The 21,465-nt window shown below is 41.5% G+C and overlaps 1 protein-coding gene across 4 annotated transcripts; it reads right to left on the bottom strand.

Annotated features, from left to right (window-relative positions):
• LCA5 (lebercilin LCA5) lies at nucleotides 1-21,404 on the bottom strand. Of its 4 annotated transcripts, none has more exons than XM_083497457.1 (9): nucleotides 21,153-21,404; nucleotides 15,489-15,609; nucleotides 12,411-12,793; nucleotides 10,898-11,427; nucleotides 9,181-9,318; nucleotides 7,865-7,961; nucleotides 6,745-6,893; nucleotides 5,210-5,342; nucleotides 1-3,801 (listed from the first exon to the last, which is right to left on the bottom strand). In XM_083497457.1, exons 3-9 carry the CDS (start codon nucleotides 12,604-12,606, stop codon nucleotides 2,996-2,998), a joined length of 2,049 nt encoding a protein of 682 aa, XP_083353583.1. In that variant the 5' UTR covers nucleotides 12,607-12,793; nucleotides 15,489-15,609; nucleotides 21,153-21,404; the 3' UTR covers nucleotides 1-2,995. The 4 variants fall into 4 exon arrangements, with proteins under 4 accessions (XP_083353583.1, XP_083353586.1, XP_083353585.1 ...); XM_083497460.1 differs by having other exon boundaries at nucleotides 12,411-12,607; nucleotides 21,153-21,367; XM_083497459.1 differs by lacking the exon at nucleotides 21,153-21,404 and adding an exon at nucleotides 20,581-20,699.
• Nucleotides 21,405-21,465: the final 61 nt, after the last annotated feature.

Below are 21,465 nucleotides of genomic sequence, written 5' to 3' on the forward strand. Positions count from 1 at the left end.
TCACAGAAATATTTTAATATAAATCATTCTGTTAAAAAAAACACCCAAGCATTGTTCCAAGGTAGAACTTTTGACACAAAATATAAAGTTATAAAAACAAATTAAACATTACATAATAAATAGATATTAAAAATCAGTACAGATGGTAATATTTTTATAGCATTAGCTCTAAAACAATTCTTTTAAAATACATACTATTTTCTTCTGAATCATAAAAATGCTTTGTTTTATATTACAAGAAAAAACATTATCGCCCTTTAGTGTTGAATTAGAAATGCAAAAGGTTTTCAGTGCTAAGAAGCTCCCTCTCCAGGCTACAGGCCACACGTCAGCTGCTGGGACCCTGAAGCTGCTGCACAAGGGGGTGCCAACAGGTGAGAAGTGGAAGACCACAGCAAAACACTTGTCAAAAGTTCCCACCAGCTCTCACATGCGGATCACAAACAAATGTCAAGATGGAGTTCATTACAATGTCTGCTGATATTCTGACTGGAAACTTGGTCAAGCTCCATCTATATCGCAGAGCAGAATACTAAAATCAAACCTCCACAATAGCTATTTGCGCTGCCCCCAAAATCCACTGTGGTCTTTCCTACAGGTTTCAAAAAGCCTGGCAACTAAACTAGTAGCTGAGGAGATTGGCAAAAACCGAAGGGTACTTTGGAGCTGTACAGACCCACGACTTGCGTCAAGCCAAGATGGCATCTCTAAAAAATCCAGGTTAGCCAGCCAAAACGAAAATGGCAACTGGTAGCTACATAGCGTAATGAACCAAATGGACAGTTACAGTTTCTCATTGTGGAATTGTTTCCTAATTCGATTCTGTAGCAAATGATAGTGTGTTTTTCTTCTTTGCCTTGCCTTTAACCTCATTCTAGAACACCAGTATTCCTTTCGTCTGTCTGCGAGCACTTACTCAATATCTCTTGCCCCAACAAAGTCACTGACAGCTTGAGTTATCTGTTTAGATGGATGCATGCAAGGGGAGCGGGGCCACAGAGGCACCAAGTTTTAGTCCCTGTCCCTCTCTCCTACTCAACAGTTGCCATCAGAGGCTGAAGCATCCTCCTTATCATTGCTTGGAGACTCAACTGCAACTGCTCATAAGGCCTCTGACAGGCCTAAAGAGGTCAAAAGCTTTAGGGTGGCAGAGTTCTACATGCACACCAAAGTGAACAGGCTATTTTTCATCTCTCAACAGCTTTTTGCACTTTATGTGGATCTGACCCAACTCAACTATGTTCCCTAGATTGGGACAATTGTCTATAGCCAAAATAAAAGCAGCCCCAAAAGGTGAAGTTGGTGCTTTGCTTCAGCTGGACAATAGTGCAAGTCCAACAGATGTATTTAAGTTGAGATCTGGACTGCTGCTAACCAATTCTTTTGCTGATGTTTTTAGATTGCTTCCTATTCAAAATGTTCCATATAAGTAGTACAAACTGAGCATTTTACACAACCAAAGAATTGCAATTAAAACTAAGTGACACAGCCAAATGTACATTTTTACCAGCCATAGCACTAGATCTTCCTAAGTCTCATATAAACATTCCCAGTTACGTCTTGAAAGTGAACAAAAACTAAGTATTAAAACAAATCCAATTTATTTGATCAAATATCATAGTATTTTCCATTATGGCATTGCAGGCTAACCGCCTGCTGATGGAAAGGAATCTGTTAGAAAGAGGACAGAAGCAATTTTCAGCAGTCACCTGTACCCCTTTCAGTGCCGCCCTGAAGTCTGCTCCAGGGGGGTTGGAGGATGGACTGGAACAGATTTAGGAGGAGAGCTGGGTATTGCAGAAGAGAAGTGGACTGCAAATAATTGCCTTCCTTCCAGTTCCATTGACTAATTCTCTTCCATCCTCCGACAGCCACCACCGGATAGCACATCAGGCAACATTTAATAAATCCACTAAGAACAACTGCACAAGGTTGTGTCGGACAAGTCCACTTCATTAAGTGGACTGTGCTCATGGCTGCAATCTGCAGCCCATTTACAACAGAGAAGGTCTGTTAATGGGATTGGTGTGATATGCGGGAGTGTGGCTGATGACAAATTAAGCAAGTGCTAGGTTAACCTAAAATGTGGCAACGCTTTTTCACTTCACCATTAAACCATTTTCTCATACGCATTCCAACAGAAGGTGAGAAATTACGAAATTATCTAGAGTCCCATCAAGTCCTACATTCTATTTGACTGAACGACAAAATCAGATTCCCTTCTATTATAAGAAAAATAGACTCGGTATTGCTTTTCTCAATATTTAGGCTTATTATGCAAGACCAGATGAACGAGCTGATGGGTTGAAAAGTCATCATAATATGCCGTCTCCTTTGAACTGTTCTCATTTCTTAGTTCAACAAAACGTTTGCATTTAACCTCTGCTGTATTGAAACTATACTACTTGGGAGACTTCCCAATAGCAGACACTCCCTTCCCTGGTGGTACAGAGGGAGGATTAAAATTGCCCTCAAAACTGGTTAAAGTCATTTGTAGCCCTAGAGAAACAATTTCAAGAAGAGTAGCGATGGAAATTACTTTATTACTGGGGGGGGGGGGGGAGGAATTTCAGCTATTTCTTTTTGTGGCCACATGCAAAATGTTTCGCTAATGATGTCATGCAGAAGCACCCTGACTCACTGTGCCACCAAGCTGTGTACATTAAAAAGTGAAGGATGGAAAAGATCTAGAGAAGACGGAGAGATTATTATGAAGGTGGGCGGGCAGAGAAGACTGAATAGACTGGGTAGGACTGTGCTAAGAAACCTGACAGATTGGTATACCTCTATCAGTCACCACTTTCAATTGCTTAGGGCACCCTAGATAAAAAAAGCTGCGATCTTGATGACACATCAGGCTACATATCCCAATTTCCCCCACGTATATATTTTCAGTCACTTCATATTTATAACGATATCTGAAAAGTTTTAAAAACTATAAATAGCGCATTAAATACATGTACTCTTTACACATATGGACTTTCGCAGAATATAATCATTGCAACAGTACTTCTTCAATCTCATCTTCCAAGTAATCAAAAGCCTTCACTGCTGGTCTGCTTGCTGTGTGCTGCAGTCGGTGCCTTTTGGGATTGAAGTTTTTCCCTTCACTGAAGAAAAGATCGCCGTCGTCTTTTACATTGACCGTAGAGCCTTTATCCTGGAAACCATTGTTTGGGCCGCTGTCTTGTCGGAAAGTACCCAAATCATTTTTCTTAGGTGGAGTGATGGTGCTGGCACCGCTTCCAAACAGCTGCTCCATTAAGTTGGCCTTTTTATCTCTCTTCGTGTGGAGACCCAAGTCTTCCTTAGTGGGTTCATCAAGGAAATCACTTTTTTGATTAGCCCAACTTGGCCTCCCTGATACTTTCCCAAAAGAAGGTACATAGCAACCAAATGTCAAATTGCTGCTTGGGCTTGTGGTCTCTATATTTTGCTGTTTCTGGATTTCTCCTTTCGTAACCGTATTGTGCTGGCCATATTCCAGAAAACCATTGAATAATTTCTCAGTTGCTTCTGAGCTCCGGTACGGCCTCTTACTTTTTTCCAAGGAATATGGTATAGTTACAGTCTCCGAAGTGTGCTCCTGTGAAGTAACTTTTATATTGATCTGCGTTTCCTTGTCAATTTCATACATTTTAGAAAGCAGAATTGCCTTCCGTCTTTCCTCTTCTTCGCTTTCATTATTTTGCATCCCATTTCCCAAACTATATATCTCTGTCTCCATTTTTGCTTTTTCTTCTTTTTCCGGCAGAAGACTATTTTCCCTCTTTTTTCTCTCAGATTCTTCCTTTTCCCATTCTGTGGGTTAAAGCATCAACAACATTGACTTAGAATGATATATTATTATGTTAGTCACCTTTGTGAATGGCTTACAATGAAACACATTCTTGGTTTATACATAACCCAAGGCGTACTTGCTTATTTTACAGAATTCCATTCCCCTTTGACTTCAAACAATTATATAAAGCTCAGTTTTGATTGATGTTGTCACCATCAAGCTTTTGCAAATGATCTACAACTACTCCTACAACTCAGGAATGAGGAGCCTGTGGCCCTGCAGAAATTGTTGGACTCCAACTCCCAATATCTCTGACCATTGTCAATGCTGGCTGGGGCTGATGAGAGTTCAAAGTCCAAATGCAAAATAACTCAACTTGTTCTGAAGTCCGGACCAGGTGAAATACTATTTCCACTTGAAAACGTTACATCATATAAAGCTCACCATTCCCGCCCCCCTGAGCTCTACTTTTTTACTGGAGTTTTGGTCGATTTTTGAGAATTGTGCAGTGAGGTTGGAACCCCATGTTTAGTTAAACATGCTTGAGCCCATACACAGCAGGTATGGGGAACATACGTGGGCTTCGCCATGCCTGGTAGCCTTCCACAACCAATAATTGCACTTGCTTCTGCACACATTTCTGAGGTTTGACTTCAGTGGCATTGTGCATACATAAACTGAAAACTGGAGCAAAATTGTTCCACAAATGCAGTGACCTAGACTGTGTTGGCACTGAAACAACTCACCTGTCACTGTTGATAAAAACACCCCTCCACAATGCGCCAAAAATACAAGTTTCCTGTATTGAAGCTTAACACTACCCTTTCTAAAGGGAAATATAATTCCAAAGGACAATTCTTGTATGAAATGAAAAAACAAAATGTTAATGGCATGTTTATTTACCTTTCTGCACTCCTTTAAATAAATGCAGAAGATGAGAACTCAGTATAATCTGAGAAGGAACAGGGCTAAAAAAATGTGTGAGCGGAATGACTTCTGGTGGTAAAATAGGCCTCCCTCCTCCTTGTATGTACTCTGTGTTGTCCACAAATCTACCTCAAAGAATAGATCAGAACAGATTTGGAAGGCATGCAGGAGGCGGGGGGAGCCACTGCACAGTGTATGTTGTTCCGCCCGCAAAGAGGACTATTTTGAACACAGCCCATAATCTTTTCACAAGCAGCACAGCCAATAAATACTAAGAATCACATGTTTTATTTTCTTCAAGAAAAATAAAATTTCCTATGCTTACTAGCAAGAAGTGTTTCACATATGAATTAATATCCTGCCTACTAAAAGAAAGCGCAATCATGTACATGTTTACTCAGAGTAAGCAGTAAGTTTTATTCAGTTCACAAAGCCTTGCTTCCAAGTGAAAAGTGGATAGGATGGCAGCCTCCGGTTGCAAATTTAAGTGCATTTTCTTACCATCTCTTAGTTTCTTGGCTCTCTCTTCCAAGGCCTGCAGTTCTTGATCACTTTTCAGCCTTTCCTCTCTTTCTCTGCTCTGCTCTTCCTTGAAGCGTTCTGCTTGTTCTTTCCAGTCTTTAATTGACTGTTCCTGAAGGAAGTTTTAAATATAGAATTGAAGGGGGGGACTATAACATCACATTCTTCCCGTTGTTCCATCTGTGCAGGCGTGCCTGATCAAACAGTACCCCCTCCCCTTGTGTGCCCTTGCAAAACCAATTTTTAGGGCACGGGGGCAAGGGAGGAGAGGGGAGAAGCCCCATTGAGCAAGCGGAAGTCCTTGTGCAGGGCTTCCATTGACAGGTCTGGTTAAGTGAATGCTGCCTGAAGGATTTTATTTTAAAAAAAAAGCTATTTGTAGAAGTATATGCTATAGCCAGTCGATTCAATGGCATTATATTAATTTCCACTAATGGAAACTTTGGCATAATATCATAGCTGCACAGAGCCTGATCCTCAAAACAAATAAAAGACATCACAGGGGAAACAGTTAAGAAACAGACTGTTCAACTTTTCCCCAAACCTACTGTTTCTTCAGGGCAAATCCTCCACTCACTTACCACTGGACGTGCTCACAACACTAATTTATATACCACTGTAGCATCAAAATATACATCAGTGGTTTTTTAAAAACATAAAACAGCTCCAGCTCATTGCTCCTGGAGTCAGTTTTGAAAGGAGAATTCAAACACTGACATGGTACACTTAAGAGCCTATGGAAAAAAAGAGATGGGACAGTCTCTCTTTCCTTTTCTGTTCTCTAATATGCCGTGTGCTCTGTCCATCCCCTTTTGCTTCCCCACCCATGTTCTCCTCCATCCCACAGTACAACATCCTGAAGGCAGTGATAACATTTTCAGTATCTGGATCACACATGAAAATGGTTTTTTTTGGGGTGGGGGGGCAAAAACCTGTGAACTCCAGGGCATTTCTTCAGCAACAAGGCCGAGGATTATATCTAATCCAAACATTCAATTATTATTATTCTCCCCCATCAGTGTAAGGGTGCTGAATGCACAACCCACAGGCTGGATGAGCTCCCTCACTGCACAAGTCTTTTAAAGTGGTCAGCCAGCTCCAATCTTCCTTCTTCAGCTCAGTGCTGGGCAGAGAGCAGAGGTTTAAACATCTTCTCTGAGCCCAGGGATGGGATGGAGATGAGTGTGGTATGTGCATGAGAGAGAGGCCTCTGTGCCTACGTGTGTGTGAAGGAAAATGTATGCTCTGAGCTGTATGCGTGGGGCATGTCTATGAGAGGGCACAGCTCCTTTTGGCCATGTCCCCCACTAGCAGGTGACCCCTGGAGACTGGACCAATCCTGAATTTGTCCTTTACACTGTTTGGGAGTCCTCTCATTAACAAACTCATACTTTCAGTCTGCGTTACCTTCACCCCAGGTACAAAGGATAACAAGGCTCATTTTCAACCACCCTTTAAGAACTTATCCTTATTGCACTGGGAATAGTGATTTGCAGAATGCAGGCTAAACTCACCATTCTGAGATGTGCATCATCTTCCTTTTCCTCTGGTATTCCATCAGAAATAAAGTCTGGTGGTTGAGGAAATTCTACTGGAGAAGAGCATCCAGTAGTCTGGACTCCTTTTGTTATCTGTACTTCTCGTTTAGTATTCTTATTAGAAGCTGTAAATAAATGAATACTCAATTCACATCACTTTTAAAATAGATTAATTTTAAACAGTCTAACATGAAGGCCAGTGTTTCCTTAGTCATCTGAAGCTCCTAAACATATACAGTCAAACCTTGGAAGTAGAACGGAATCCGTTCCAGAAGTCCGTTCGACTTCCAAAACATTCGGAAACCAAAGCGCGGCTTCTGATTGGCTGCAGGAAGCTCCTGCAGCCAATCGGAAGCCACAGAAGCCCTGTTGGACATCTGGGTTCCAAAGAACATTCACAAACCGGAAGACTCATTTCCAGGTTTGCGGCGTTTGGGAGCCAAAACATCCAAGTTCCAGGGCGTTTGGGATCCAAGGTACGACTGTACTAACCTGATAGTCAGGCGTCTGTGGAATAAGGGGATAAATTTTCAAATACACCCCCCTCTCCCAAAAATCTGCTGTAGAGTGTTGGGGGACCCTCCAGGGCAGATGAAGGGCAGATGAAGGGTTTTCCAGGGAGAAGGAGGAATCACCAAAAGTTGGTTCTCTCACTGTTCCACAGATGGAAGCCTTAGCGGAGCAACACCACTGGATACAACTCAAAGCCCACATATTAGAAAATGTATAATGAAATTGGAGCTATGAAAAGGAAAAGTTACATATCTTTGGAGGGTAGTTTTCATTCCCTATCAAAACCAATGTATTCAAAACTCAAACCTCTTGATGTGTCAGCCCATCTGATTCATTACCACTCTAGACTTCATTCTTCTTTTAATTATATTCTTGCCATACAATGACATTCATTGAATTTTTAATTGTGCCACTTCAGGATAAATATCATTTTGATTAAAAAAACACCTAAACATTGAAAGGATAAATTGTGGGGTCAAAATTCCAGAAATACTGGAGGCATTGATCATTATTGTCTTATATGACCCCTGTAACTCAGCTTGGCCATTAGATTTGCTTATAAAACTTTCCAGAAAGCATTTACCTTTTTTCCTTGGTGCAGAATCAACATCTTTTTTGGGTGAAACTTTTAACATCCGATTAGCATATATATTTTTTGCATCCAGTTCTCTTTCTTTTTCCTAATAAAAAAATGTGAATTGTCAAATCAGAAACACTTTTTCACTTTTCCTTTCACTTTTTCACTTTCCTTGTTTTACCGAATTTCTAGATCCGATCTTCAAAAAAGTTATGTACTAAAAATATTTGCTTTTCAGCCTCTATAACAATTATTTTGCAAATCTTGCTTTACAATGTGCTTTACCTCCTGACATACAATGAAGAAGCAACTGGAGGTGTAAAATGAGCAAATTTGCCTATAAAAGACAATACAACAACAACAACAATTTGTACCCTACCCAACAGTTTGGGTTGCCCTAGCCACTCTGGGTGGCTTCCAACATATATAAAAGCGTAACAAAACATTAAACATTAAAACGTCCCCATACAGGGCTGCCTTCAGATGTCTTCTAAAGGTAGTATAGCTACTTGTCTCCATGACATCTGATGGGAGAGCATTCAGTAATAATAATAATATTCTTATTCTTATTCTTATTTTATTTTACATAATTTTATTTATGTAGCACTAGCCAAAGTATTATTGTTGATGCAACTCCTGATCCAAACCATGTTGAAACGACAACATTCATCTTGCAATATGTCTGCTTCAATGAAGAAACATACAACTATGAAAGACAAGAATGGTTTTAGGAATACACTCACTGCAGCCCCCTAACGGGAGTTGCCACTGCAAACTTATTCACTCAACACTTGAGAATCCTGTTCATGAATGCTGCAGTCACAGTTATGACAATGGAAGTCACATGAGCAGGGTGCATAATGACACACAAACACTTCTGTGGAATGCTCTGGCCAGGTTTTCTCCATGTGCTTGGGTAGAATGCATGCTGCTGAGCGATGCCCCAAAGCAGTGACCTTTTTTTTTTAGCACAGCACAGCAACTTTATAATCTGTTTAGCTGTAGTCCCCAGTCTCTGTCCGACACCCACTGGAGTGCCCAGGCAGATTCTCTACAACCAACTGCAGCTCATTTAGACTGCCATTACTGTGGAGTCCTTGAAAAAACTAACTTCGCCTGTACAGGCATATTCTGTGCTGTGGGGTGTTTTGTAATATATATCACATCATTCAAATGCATAACCATGCCATCCATTTGGTTAAAGCTAAAAATGTTACCATGGTGCAGTCCTGATGCAACTCCTGGGCCATCAGTGGGTCTACCTTGGTCCTGGAAAATCATGTGCTAAGGCTGTTCTATCCAAGAAAAGTTGCAGTTTTTACCTTTAATTTTTGACCTAGCCGTTGGACTTCCTCTTGGAGAACTTTATTTTCTTCCTGGGCATCACATAATTTCTTTTTCTCAGAATGCAACTGTCTTTGGAAACTACTATTACTGAGGTCAAGGTTCTTCTCCAAGTCCTGCAATTGAATATATCAGAAATATCAATTTCTCCAAATGTCTGTTAATTTTCCAAACTTGGACAACATGAAATGATTATTTAACGAGAGAGGGGTGACACTGTGACAGGTTCTTGGTTGTCAACCCTTGGGGACAGAACCTTCCTCAACACCAATGTTCAAGGAATCTTGCCCCTTTATTTTACAAATTGGTATGTTATTTCATTTTACTTATACAGTATTTTATTTATCTCGACATTTTCATTCTGTTTTCCTATGAGAAAAGTCAAACTCAAGGCAGCTTATGCATAAAAATATAGAACAAAAGGAAAAAAATCCTGACGAAATGAAACAAACTATCAACAGTAATTTAATCATCATCATAAACAGCTTCATAAAAAGCAGCAGCAGAAAACCAACATATCTTCAAAGACTTTGTTCCTCCCTTTAATTAAGCTTATGTAAAATTATACTTTGTTTAAATATTTAATTCAACAATTAAGGTCAGATCCAAAGGTGCCCTTCTGTTCATCGAAGGGGCACTTTCATGAATGGAAGGGACCTTTGATTCAGTGGAGGCATCTACAGAGGGAAGGTGGGGAGACAATTTTAGCCAGCTGCCCATCCTTCATGGTGTTCCAGAGGACTCTAAAACCATAGAAAGGGTTTTTTTTGGGGGGGGCAGGGGAACACAAGGATGGGGGAGATGGACAACTGGCAAAAAAAATATGCCTCTCTGTCTTCCACTAGCAAGCACTGGGTGAGTCACATCATGAGGGGAACTCTGCTCACAGGATCTTAGGATCCAACCCAGTAAATAAAATGGAAAGATGGTTAAAGAGGTTCCCTTTATCTATTATGCAGTCCTATACATACATACCTACTTACTTACTTACTTACTTACTTTATTTATTCATTCATTTATTTATAGAAGTAAGTCCCACTGAATACACTGGAATATTATTCCCAGGTAAGTACATATAGGAATGCAGTCGTTGAGATTTCAAGACGTTGTGAATAACAACAGAATTAATGATTGGTGGAGCAAATTATTGGTGAAATTAGCATTTACTATATTTACCGTATATACTCATGTATATAAGCCGACTTTTTCAGCACATTTTTATGCTAAAAAAGCCCCCCCTCGGCTTATACTCGAGTGAGAGTCCCACCCGAGTGCATTTCCAAAGCGGCAAAGGTGGCGGCGGAGGAACGAGCAGCCCGAAAGCAGCCCGTTTGGGCTGCTTGTTCTTCCTCCTCCACTGCCGCCCCCAGCCTTTGCCTCTCAGCAGCACCCTAGGTAGGCAGGGGGACAGGAGGGGCTGGGGGGAGAGTTTTGTTTTGTGGTGTGGTGAACCAGCTTATACTTGAGTCAATAAGTTTTCCCAATTTTTTGTGGTAAAATTAGGTGCTTCGGCTTATATTTGGGTCAGCTTATACTCGAGTATATACGGTATTTATACATTGCATTTCTCTCCCCCCCCCCCCATACTTTTGCCAACAACGGCTTGGCTATTTCTATATATGCAATCCTATAGAATGAGAAATTTATTAAGAATGATAAAAAGTAGTTTGAGTGTCGTCGTCCCCCGTCCCCTACCTTAATTCTCTTCTCAGTGTCATCTAGCCTGTTTTCTGCTAAAGCCAGCTTCTTAGCCAGCTCATCGCGTTCCGGGAGGTGCCTGTCTTCAGCAAGCCTTCTCAATTTTTGCAAATTGCTTTTGGCCTTGTACAGCTCCTCCTCCGAAGCCCGGAGTTTCCGCTCCGTCGTTTGTTCTCTTTCTTGAGATCGTCTCAAGCGCTCCCTCAGTATCCTCATCTCGTCACTGTGCCGTGCCAGGAGCTGAGAGATTTCGTTTTCGGTGTCCTCAAACTTATGCAGGGCTTTCTCGTGCCTGTACTGAAGCCGCTTGAGCGCCCTGTTCTCTTTCTGAAGCTCATCGAGCTTGACATGCAGTTCTGTCAGCTCATTACGGAGCTCGTTGATTTTCAGCAACCTGGCAGAAAGAACTCTTTTTGTAACTAGGCTAATATCTTTGGCAGGAGACTCCCTGTTGAGGCTCTGGGAGCGAAACCCCCAGCGGATTCCTCGTTTGCTGGGCGCATATTTAGAGGCAATTTGCTTAGTGCCTGCAACGAAAGAAGATGTTGGTGTTACAATGAAAATCAGCAACCCGCCGCTATACTTCTAAGACACACAAGAGCTCTCCTTGCAGGCTTGTTATAGGCATGTCCCTTAGAAATAGGCCACAAAAGTTCTGTACCATTTCTAAGACATTAAACACATAATTTCGGCTCTATTTCCAGAGAAAAGGAAATAATTCCTCACTGTATAGCAAAACTGGTTTAGCAAACTTTCAATCATTTACTTCTGGAGATCTATTCTAAAGGTGTTTTGATCCCAGCAAATCACAGCAAGAGTTGGTTATATCCTACTGTTGTGCCTCTACTGATGGAAGATGAAGGAGGCAGTTTTCAGAGATTTGTCCAGTCCGCCCCCCTGGCACTTACTCCCCAAATCTGCTCCAAAGTCCTCCAACTTTCTAGAGAAGATACTGGGCGAGCGGGGTTGGATTGCAGGGGAGAAGGGAATCGCCAAAAATTGCCTCCCTCTCGGTTCTCCTGTCAGATACCTTCCAACAGCAGAGAAGCACCAAATGAATTCTACACAGCCACAGTCAGAGGCTGGCTGCTCAAGAGAGCACAACAACTGAGCAAGTCAGACCAAAAACTGTGTAGTGGAAAGGAAGGAGAACGGTGCCAGAACAGCTCTGCGAAGCAAATGGGTCAGTCTTTTGAGCAAATGCCTCAGCAAAATGAGGGAAGAATTAGGTTTCAATTGCTCATTTAGAACTTGTGGAACTACAGGATTCCCCCCCCCCCGACAGAAAACTCTTTTCTTTTTCATTCTTATTAAAAATAAAAACAACTTTTTATAAATCTATAATATGAAAAATAGAAGACTATAAATAATAGAGCACCGTTTGACCTACAGTCATACATACAACTTCTATGCTTACACAAGACGGAAAGGTTCAGCCAAACTTATTTTACTTTCGCATATGTTTAGGATTGCAGTTTAGCTTAGAAATCGTGTTTTACCTACCACTTACCTTGGTAATGTGCGAGGCTTTTCAAAGTCTGCGATTTGCTGCTTTTTTCTCCAGCGTTTGTAGACTGAGTGCTTATCGTTGGCGAGTGGTCAGAGCCGTGAGATGACTCGTCGTCAGAATAGTAAGAGTTGCTGCTTTTATCACTGTCTGATTTTCTGTTGGGTCCAGAATCGAGACTCCTTCCTCTCTCCCCCATTCTAAATAAAAATAATGTTCAAGACCTTTCCTCAAGGAATATTCATCTTGCCAGAGGACAGCTCACAGAGTCACAGTGGAAGTGCTGGCTGGCTGCTTGCCAATTCATCATTACCCTACATTCAGAAGAAGGGTTGCTGGCTCTCCCTTTGGCAGTCAGTAGTTTTGTTCAGAATGTATGCTTGTTTCTGAATTCAGAGAGGGGAATGAAAGTCATTTAGCATTCCATTTTGTAACTTTTTGAATTTATTTATTTATTTGTTTGTTTGTTTAAATTAAATACTGCCCTTCATCATAAGCTCTCAGGGTGGTTCACAAGATTAAAATACAAGGTAAGAGCATAAATACATAGTTAAAACAAAAACAACAAAACAACAACCCACCTGCCACAAACACATATTTATAACGGATAAAATAATTTGAAAAAAGTAGCTAACTTTTTCCTCATCTAACACTGACATTAGTGTTTGTGTGTATCGGAGAAGTGCAGTTTTGACTTGTTCTTTAAAAGCTGCTGTCAAATATGTACACTTTTGACATTCTTGGTAACGGTAACATGGCAGAGGAGACAAAAAAAATTAAGAAGTGTTTGAAGTAGCACATTACATCACAAACAAAATAATTTAAAAGGTATGGTATCTGGATTGTTTAAATAAACAAGGAAACAAACAAGGAAACAGAGCAGAAGAACCCATCTGTTAATCAACCATTAATTTATAAAAATTGAAAGTATTTTGATTTCAGAATAATCAAACATTTTCAAGCTCTACATAAGCTACTATTTAAGATTGTGGTAATCAGATATTTTAATATTTTGAATACTTTCCCTACCATTATAATAGCAAACCTATCAACAACAACAACAAAAGGTGAATCCAGACCAGGGCTGGGGCCTTTCTATACGTTGCTGGACTACAATTCCCATCTACCCCCAGTCCAGCAACAGCAGGAGGGCCACAGGTTCCCCAGACCTGGTTGAAACCAAGCATTTGTTTCCTACAATTGCCAGTGATCTGTAGAGAGATCACAAGCCAGGCCTGCAGGTGATGGTTCTGCCCTGTATGTTATCAGTGTATGGCACCTTGGAATATACTGTTAGGATTTTTATCCATCCATGCAGTTCCAGCAGTAGCACTATGTTTGTGTATATCATGTGAGTGTCTGAGAGAGTGTGAGACAGGAAGTCTGAGTACTGTTGGAGTACAGTGGTACCTCGGGTTAAGTACTTAATTCGTTCCGGAGGTCCGTTCTTAACCTGAAACTGTTCTTAACCTGTAGCACAACTTTAGCTATTGGGGCCTCCTGCTGCCGTGCTGCCGGAGCACGATTTCTGTTCTCATCCTGAAGCAACGTTCTTAACCCGAGGTACTATTTCTGGGTTAGCGGAGTCTGTAACCTGAAGCGTATGTAACCCGAGGTACCACTGTACTGTTGGAAGTTAGTTTCACTTCTGAAAGTGTTTTTTCTGTTCTGTACTGGTGCTCAAAGAGCACAGATGTGCTGATGGATTCTCTGTATATAGATTGTAAAATAAAGTAGTTTAGAGAAGAAGAAGAGGAGTTTGGATTTGACATCCCACTTTATCACTACCCGAAGGAGTCTCAAAGCGGCTAACATTTTCCTTTCCCTTCCTCCCCCACAACAAACACTCTGTGAGGTGAGTGAGGCTGAGAGACTTCAGAGAAGTGTGACTAGCCCAAGGTCACCCAGCAGCTGCATGTGGAGGAGTGGAGACGCGAACCTGGTTCACCAGATTACGAGTCTACCGCTCTTAACCACTACACCACACTGGCTCTCTCATCACACTAGAGCTACTGATTGACTCTTTCTTCTGCTATGAGATGCCAGAAGACGAGTGTGCTCATCTCAGGAGGAAGGGGTCACTTATCACCAGTCTCTCTGGACTGAGGGAGATTTATAGCTAGTGTGACCACCGGAGAGATGCCCCGGAGTCTTGGGAAGCTGGAGGTCTTCCCAGGTGTGTTTCCAACATATGGAGCCTTCATTTAGCTATTGTGGCTAAAAGCTGTCACCTGATTTCTCCTAAACTTGTCTAATACGTTTAAAAAGTTGCCTAAGATCATGGAAAGCACCAGGGGCCTGGGTTTGGGCATCATAAGGCTTGTGGGATGCTGCTCCCAGGGCAACATGGCGAGGAAGAGGAGGAGCAAAGTGGGAACTTTGGTACAGTGTGCATCAGCATTCTACTCCTTCACGTTAGGCCATAGTTAAACATTAACTATAGTTTAATGTGCCATGTGGACCAGAACGTTATGCGAAATAATTATTTCCCAGGGTAGGCTCAAGTGTTAAACTCTGAAGAAATGGAGCAGGGGTTTGATTCATTATAAGCAGCTTCCTATGTCCATGCATTATTTTTTAAAAAAATGTACCCTGCTTTTCACCATCTAGGTCTCAAAGTGGCTTACAACAACAAAAGAACACAAAATTTAAAAACAAATTAACCCTCCCAAATTCAAAATCTTCTACTTGAACCACCTACTTGATTCAACCCTAAATTCCAGTGGGGCCTGTAGAATGCCCTCCCATCAGATGTCAAGGAGGTGAGTACCTATACAGCCTTTAGAAGACATCTGAAGGCAGCCCTGTACAGGGAAGCTTTTTAATGTTTCATTATGTTTTTGTATATGCTGGAAGCCACCCAGAGTGCCTGGGGCAACCCAGTCATATGGTTGGGGTACGATGATGATGATGATAAAAAAAAGTCTCTAAATTGTTCAAGATCATATTTTAAAATTTTGTCATTTGAACAAAATGATTCAGAGGTTTGTAGGAAAGGAACTCCAGCCTATTAATGATTTTAGTAACCATTCTACAAAATTTCACTGAGTCTTCTAATGAAATCAACCTCAAAATACTTACAACTGTCTGAACCTACAACTTTATGAATCCTTTTCTCTTAATAACTTTATTCCTTTGGATAGAAGTAGGATCTCCCATGTGGCTCCTGGGTCACTCATCCTCAAGGGCCTATTTTCATTCCCTAGGGCAAGAGGATTCAAAGTTCCTATTGTTATGAACTCCTTAACTAGCGTTCCATTCATTTCCACAGATGTGAACCATCTCATGCTACACATGACCCTAGACTGTAACTGCAGGAGTCACCTTTCTAGCCTCCCACACATTCTGGCTATGATCCAGAAACCATTTAATCACTAAAATCCCACTGAAGTCCTTGGAACTACTCCAGAATATGTAGTTTGATTAGTCCAACCTCTGTGCTTTTTCAGTGGAATTTTGATAAGAAACACTTATTAGGGAAAACAAAGTGGTAGAAACTGAATGTCCTTCTCAGTGAGTATATTATGCAGAAAAGAATAGGCAGAGATTTTAGTTTTAATATGTTATTGGTGTTTTCATTGAAAAGAAGCATTTTTTTCAATATGAGAAACACATTTTAATCTAATTAGATGAATATCCACACTCCTGTATATAAATACAGTATGCCTTGTTCAGCTGATATGGTAAGATTATAATGAATTAAACTGAATTTTCTAATGCAGTTTGAGAGGCTACAGAAATAGTCAATGAGTATCTCCAAGCAAATTTAAAAGTACTCTTCTTAGTTCAAACACATTGATTAGTATTTTCCCCAACATTAACATACTCAAAGGGTGGAAAATGATTAAAATAATAAGAACCATTAAATGTAGCATCAATGAAACAAAAAATAAATAAATAAAATGTCACCTGTGACTGGAGAAGCCTTTGGAAACAAAGATATAGATGAGAATATTCTGATAGCTAAGGAAAGGTTTTGAATAGTACTAGGACAATCTTGCATTTCCCCATTCTCCTTATTACTTAAGCTTGTGATTGATTTTAATTTGGGGGTGGGGTTACAAATGAAATCTTTAGCTTGAAAATTATGCTGGCAGCAAGATCTGTGTAACTGAAAGACTAAATCAAGATGCAATCAGTTATAGGTAGAAAAGAAAGTGATTGATATTGGGGGGCATTTAATATATGCATATTTTCCTACTGAACTATTTGATCAGACATATTATTCTACTTTGGCTACCCTGATGGCTGTTTATGTATTTGTACATGTATACATACAAACAAACACACCATATCTGGCCAATGTGGAAATTAAACTGAACCGAGCATTAAATGTTAAAAAGAAAATCACCAGCTGTCAGAATCTTACAGCTGACAGAAAATGCTATGATGAAAATACATATTTCCACTGCTGTGCTCCCACATAATTTTGCTATTTTCGCTACATTTTTTCAAAGGGAAACATACAGAAAAATATAACATCAAGGAAATTAGTCTCAAGAGAAGTTATTAACAAAGTAGTCCGAGTGACATTTTGTCAAAGCATCCTTTTAGTCCTAAGGCTTAAGAACAAGCACTGCAGAACAAACAGGAGCAGAGAATCCAAACCCAACAGCAACACATAACAAAACAAACCAAACACTGCTGTTACACAACTGTGGCGTTACAGGCAGATTTACCAGTGTAAATGGTCAAATCAGTAAAAGGGTCTTTGAGGGTCCTTGCCAACTCAATACAATTGTGGATGTTATAAATTAGGAACAGGTTTCTTTTCCGTTTGAAATCCAGAATATTATCTGCGAAGTTTTGCCCAGCTTGGTACCCCTGCCAACTTGTAAGCAATTTCATCATCCTAAAGAAGTACTGTTCATTTTAGAGGCTAATGAATTGCTTTGAAATTTGAGTTACTTCAGCAAGTATGAGGACTTTTATAATTAAGAAACTTCCTGGTCCATTGCCTTTAACTATCACGGAACACTTTCATTTAATTATGAAGTCATTTTAATTTCAGCACACGCAAGTTAAATCCTCAAGGTTATCTGCATTTCCTTGGCAATTTCGATAACATTGTTCAAAATTCCAGTCATTTACAGACTTACTTGCAAGTAATATGCATGTACTGAAATTAAGTCTATAGAAGTAACAACAGTACAATATAGTTAATAAAAGCCATGAAGGGCTATTTTTGGCCTTATTAAACTAATATCTCCATTTTCCTCATAGGTTTCATTTTCTAATGCATGTTCACAGGTACAGAGAACATGAGGCACTCCAAGTCTCTTTCTTAAGGAAGTTGCAGTACAGGATGTCAATGATGAACAAAGCTGACTTGTAGCTTTACTTTGCTTACTTGAAAGTAATTCCCACTACATTCAATTGAGCTTATTTCTTAACAAGTATGCTTAGGATCACAGCCTCAGCCTGCAATTCTGACCCATCAAAAATCAATGCCTCCTCCCCAGTTGAGGATATCGGATGTAACACTGTAATTCTCAGACTGTTACTCCAATGCAAACTCCATTTATTTCAGTGGGGCTTCAACTTGGCTTAACAGTATGAGGACTGGACGGATGGCACAGCAAGGGATTACAAAGAATTCTTGCAGTGAAGTGCAGAATTATTTCATCACATCTAATGGTCACTAATGGCATCACATCTAATGGTCACTAATGGGAGAGATCATCAGGAGGTTTGGGCTGGGTGTTCATCAGTATGCGGATGATACCCAGCTCTACCTCTCTTTTAAATCAGAACCAGTGAAGGCGGTGAAGGTCCTGCGTGAGTGTCTGGAGGCGGTTGGAGGATGGATGGCGGCTAACAGATTGAGGTTGAATCCTGACAAGACAGAAGTACTGTTTTGGGGGGACAGGAGGTGGGCAGGTGTGGAGGATTCCCTGGTCCTGAATGGGGTAACTGTGCCCCTGAAGGACCAGGTGCGCAGCCTGGGAGTCATTTTGGACTCACAGCTGTCCATGGAGGCACAGGTCAATTCTGTGTCCAGGGCAGCTGTTTACCAGCTCCATCTGGTACGTAGGCTGAGACCCTATCTGCCTGTGGACTGTCTCGCCAGAGTGGTGCATGCTCTGGTTATCTCCCGCTTGGACTACTGCAATGCACTCTATGTGGGGCTACCTTTGAAGGTGACTTGGAAACTACAACTAATCCAGAATGCGGCAGCTAGACTGCTGACTGGGGGCGGCCGCCGAGACCATATAACACCGGTCTTGAAAGACCTACATTGGCTCCCAGTACGTTTCCGAGCACAATTCAAAGTGTTGGTGCTGACCTTTAAAGCCCTGAACGGCCTCGGTCCAGTATACCTGAAGGAGCGTCTCCACCCCCATCGTTCTGCCCGGACGCTGAGGTCCAGCGCCGAGGGCCTTCTGGCGGTTCCCTCATTGCGAGAAGCAAAGCTACAGGGAACCAGGCAGAGGGCCTTCTCGGTAGTGGCGCCCGCCCTGTGGAACGCCCTTCCAGCAGATGTCAAAGCAATAAACAACTACCTGACATTCAGAAGACATCTTAAGGCAGCCCTGTTCAGGGAAGTTTTTAACGTGTGATATTTTACTGTATTTCTGGTTTCTATGGAAGCCGCCCAGAGTGGCTGGGGAGGCCCAGCCAGATGGGCGGGGTATAAATAATAAATTATTATTATTATTATTATTATTATTATTATGAGTGATAGTGACCAAACCAGAAACACCTCACATACCAAAAAAGAAACCTCACTGGTGAATGCAAGCTGGGAACAAGACTGTGTTTTCCTGGAATAATTTGGGTGGGGAGCCAGCACCCCTCCAGATGCTGCCCGACTCCAACTTCCATGAGCCCCAGCCAACACAGAGGGACAATAGGAACTGTAGTACAGTGACATCTGGATGGCCAAAGGCAAGATAGGATCTGTCCTTTTTATTATTATTGTTGGGTGAACATGCTTGAAAACTTTTTGTTTCATTTTATGTTTATTCTATGTAGCTAGTTTTTAATGTTTGACAAGTATCTGCGACATATGTATACATACCGGCTAGTATTTGACAGAAGAAGATACATTGCTTTATGGTAAATAAACAAGAGATTCATGGCATCATGGTCAACAATATAAACAATCCACAGTTGGGAAACTAGTTACATGCTTCAACAAGAAAGTTCTGAAATAGCAGTATCTAAATGCACAATTCCTTACATCAATACCAGTGAATCTAATCCATGTTTACTTGGAATTATGTGCTACTGTGTTCAGTTGGCCTTCCTCCTTAGCATATGTGCTTAGGATTGCAGCGTAGGTGCCATAAATGTCTGCCTATGAATGGTTAACACATCTGCTCTCTGTTATTTTCTGAATATAAAAAATAGTACAAGTAACCAGACCTCAAATAACTGTGCTGGCAAAAATGTACAGCTTCTATGTATTCTGGAGTACTGAACTGGGAGTACCTAACTGACCTGTCCACAAAGTGAGAAAAGAGTTACGAAGACAGGCAGGTTTTAAGTTTACCACAACTACTAGTTTTGGGATGGTGGGGGTGGGGTGGGCAGGGGTAGAGAGGTTTTACGTTCAGAGATTAAATGAAAACAGCCAAGCATCTTAGGCGATCTTAAAAACTGTCTTCAGCTGAAAATCTTAAATGCACTTACAAGGGAGTAGTGCCTGTTGAACACAGTGGGAATTACTTCTGAATAAACATGCATAGGACTGTGTTATTGTGGTGGAAATTTTCATAAACTAGAAATAGGCTTTTCTGAATACTGCCCAAGCATTAAGTGTTCTATGCTCAGTTGGCTTGTGCAGAAATACACACATAGAGATAAAAGAGTTGCAAACGTAGAGAACAGGAGGCCATGAAACACAAGAGATTCAACCCCCAGCCCTAATATATGCAAGATCAGAAATAAACGGTGCAATTCTATGCATGTCTACTCATGAAGGAAGTCCTGCTTCATTAAATGAAAATACTATCCACAGATCTCCAAGTTCCCAAAGGGGATGGAGGTGTTGGTTTGTGGCAGCAAACAAAGAATAAACAAAGAGGCACCCTAAGGACCAGCAAACTTTACTATGGAAATAAGGACTGGCACCCACTTCACCAGATGCACTTCCAAATATTTATTTGTCTTCATCCCACATCTGATGAAGCGGGCTAGGGTCTGTGAAAACACATATACCACAACAAACCTGTTAAGTTCCAGCGGTAGGGGTGCGTTGTCCTCAGGCTTGTTGGTTCTACACTTTGTATATATATATATTTTTACCAGGACCTCAAGCTTTACCAACCAGATATCAACGACCTGCAGCTTGGAATTCAAAGAGCTGGGTGCCTCTGAGCACGTTAGGAGTCACGGGGTGCGTTTTCAGCACTGGAGTTAAGACTTATGGCTTGCTTTTTAGCTTTTCTTCTTCATTTTTGCAGCCTGTGTGTGTGTGTGTGTGTGTGTGTGTATACTCTGTCTCTCTCTCTGTGTGTAACTGAGTCAGAAACCTTTGCTTTCATCTACTGCAAAAATATTTATTTTGCGCCCCCTCGCATTAAGGTGCTTTAAGCCTTTGGGAAACATTTGGCAAAAGAGGAAAGGAGGGAAGGAGGTGGGTGTTTTATAGGGATTTTTTGCGTTGTTGTTTTTTTGCACTGTTGCCTTTTGACAATACTCAGAGTTAGGAGGAGGAGAAGGGGGGGGGGGTACCAATATATCCGAAGAGCAACAGGCGCAGACAGCCCCCTCCCGCCCCTCGGCCCGCCCCGGCTTTACCTGCCTCCTCGACCCCCTTGCACGAGCCAGACGGTTGCCGAGGCTCAGCTTAAAGGGGCCGCGCCGCCGCCACCATCTCGCGCGTCCCGGGATATTTACAGCAGGTTCCAAGGTAACGGGGGATGAGGCGAGAAGGAAAGGGGCGGGGACCAGGGCAGGAGGAGGAGGAGGACCCGGAGCCCGATTATTTCCCCTCCCCCGATTGGCCGCCTTCCTTGCCAAAACCCTCGCTCGAAACCCCAATCGCCGCGTGCGATTGGGCCGGAAGGGGCGGGCCGAAGTTGAAGGCTCTAGGGAACCTTCCATTGGACCG

The sequence above is a fragment of the Podarcis liolepis genome, assembly GCF_965112155.1.
Source record: "Podarcis liolepis genome assembly, chromosome: 3".
Taxonomy (NCBI): domain Eukaryota; kingdom Metazoa; phylum Chordata; class Lepidosauria; order Squamata; family Lacertidae; genus Podarcis; species Podarcis liolepis.

Excerpts from the sequence above, each read along its gene's own strand:
- LCA5 (XM_083497457.1), bottom strand. The coding sequence starts at position 12,606 with ATGGGGGAGAGAGGAAGGAGTCTCGATTCTGGACCCAACAGAAAATCA. Across the intron at positions 9,319-10,897 it reads ACACTGAGAAGAGAATTAAG|GACTTGGAGAAGAACCTTGA; the intron begins GTAGGGGACGGG and ends ATTCAATTGCAG. Across the intron at positions 5,343-6,744 it reads ATGATGCACATCTCAGAATG|GAACAGTCAATTAAAGACTG; the intron begins GTGAGTTTAGCC and ends AACTTCCTTCAG.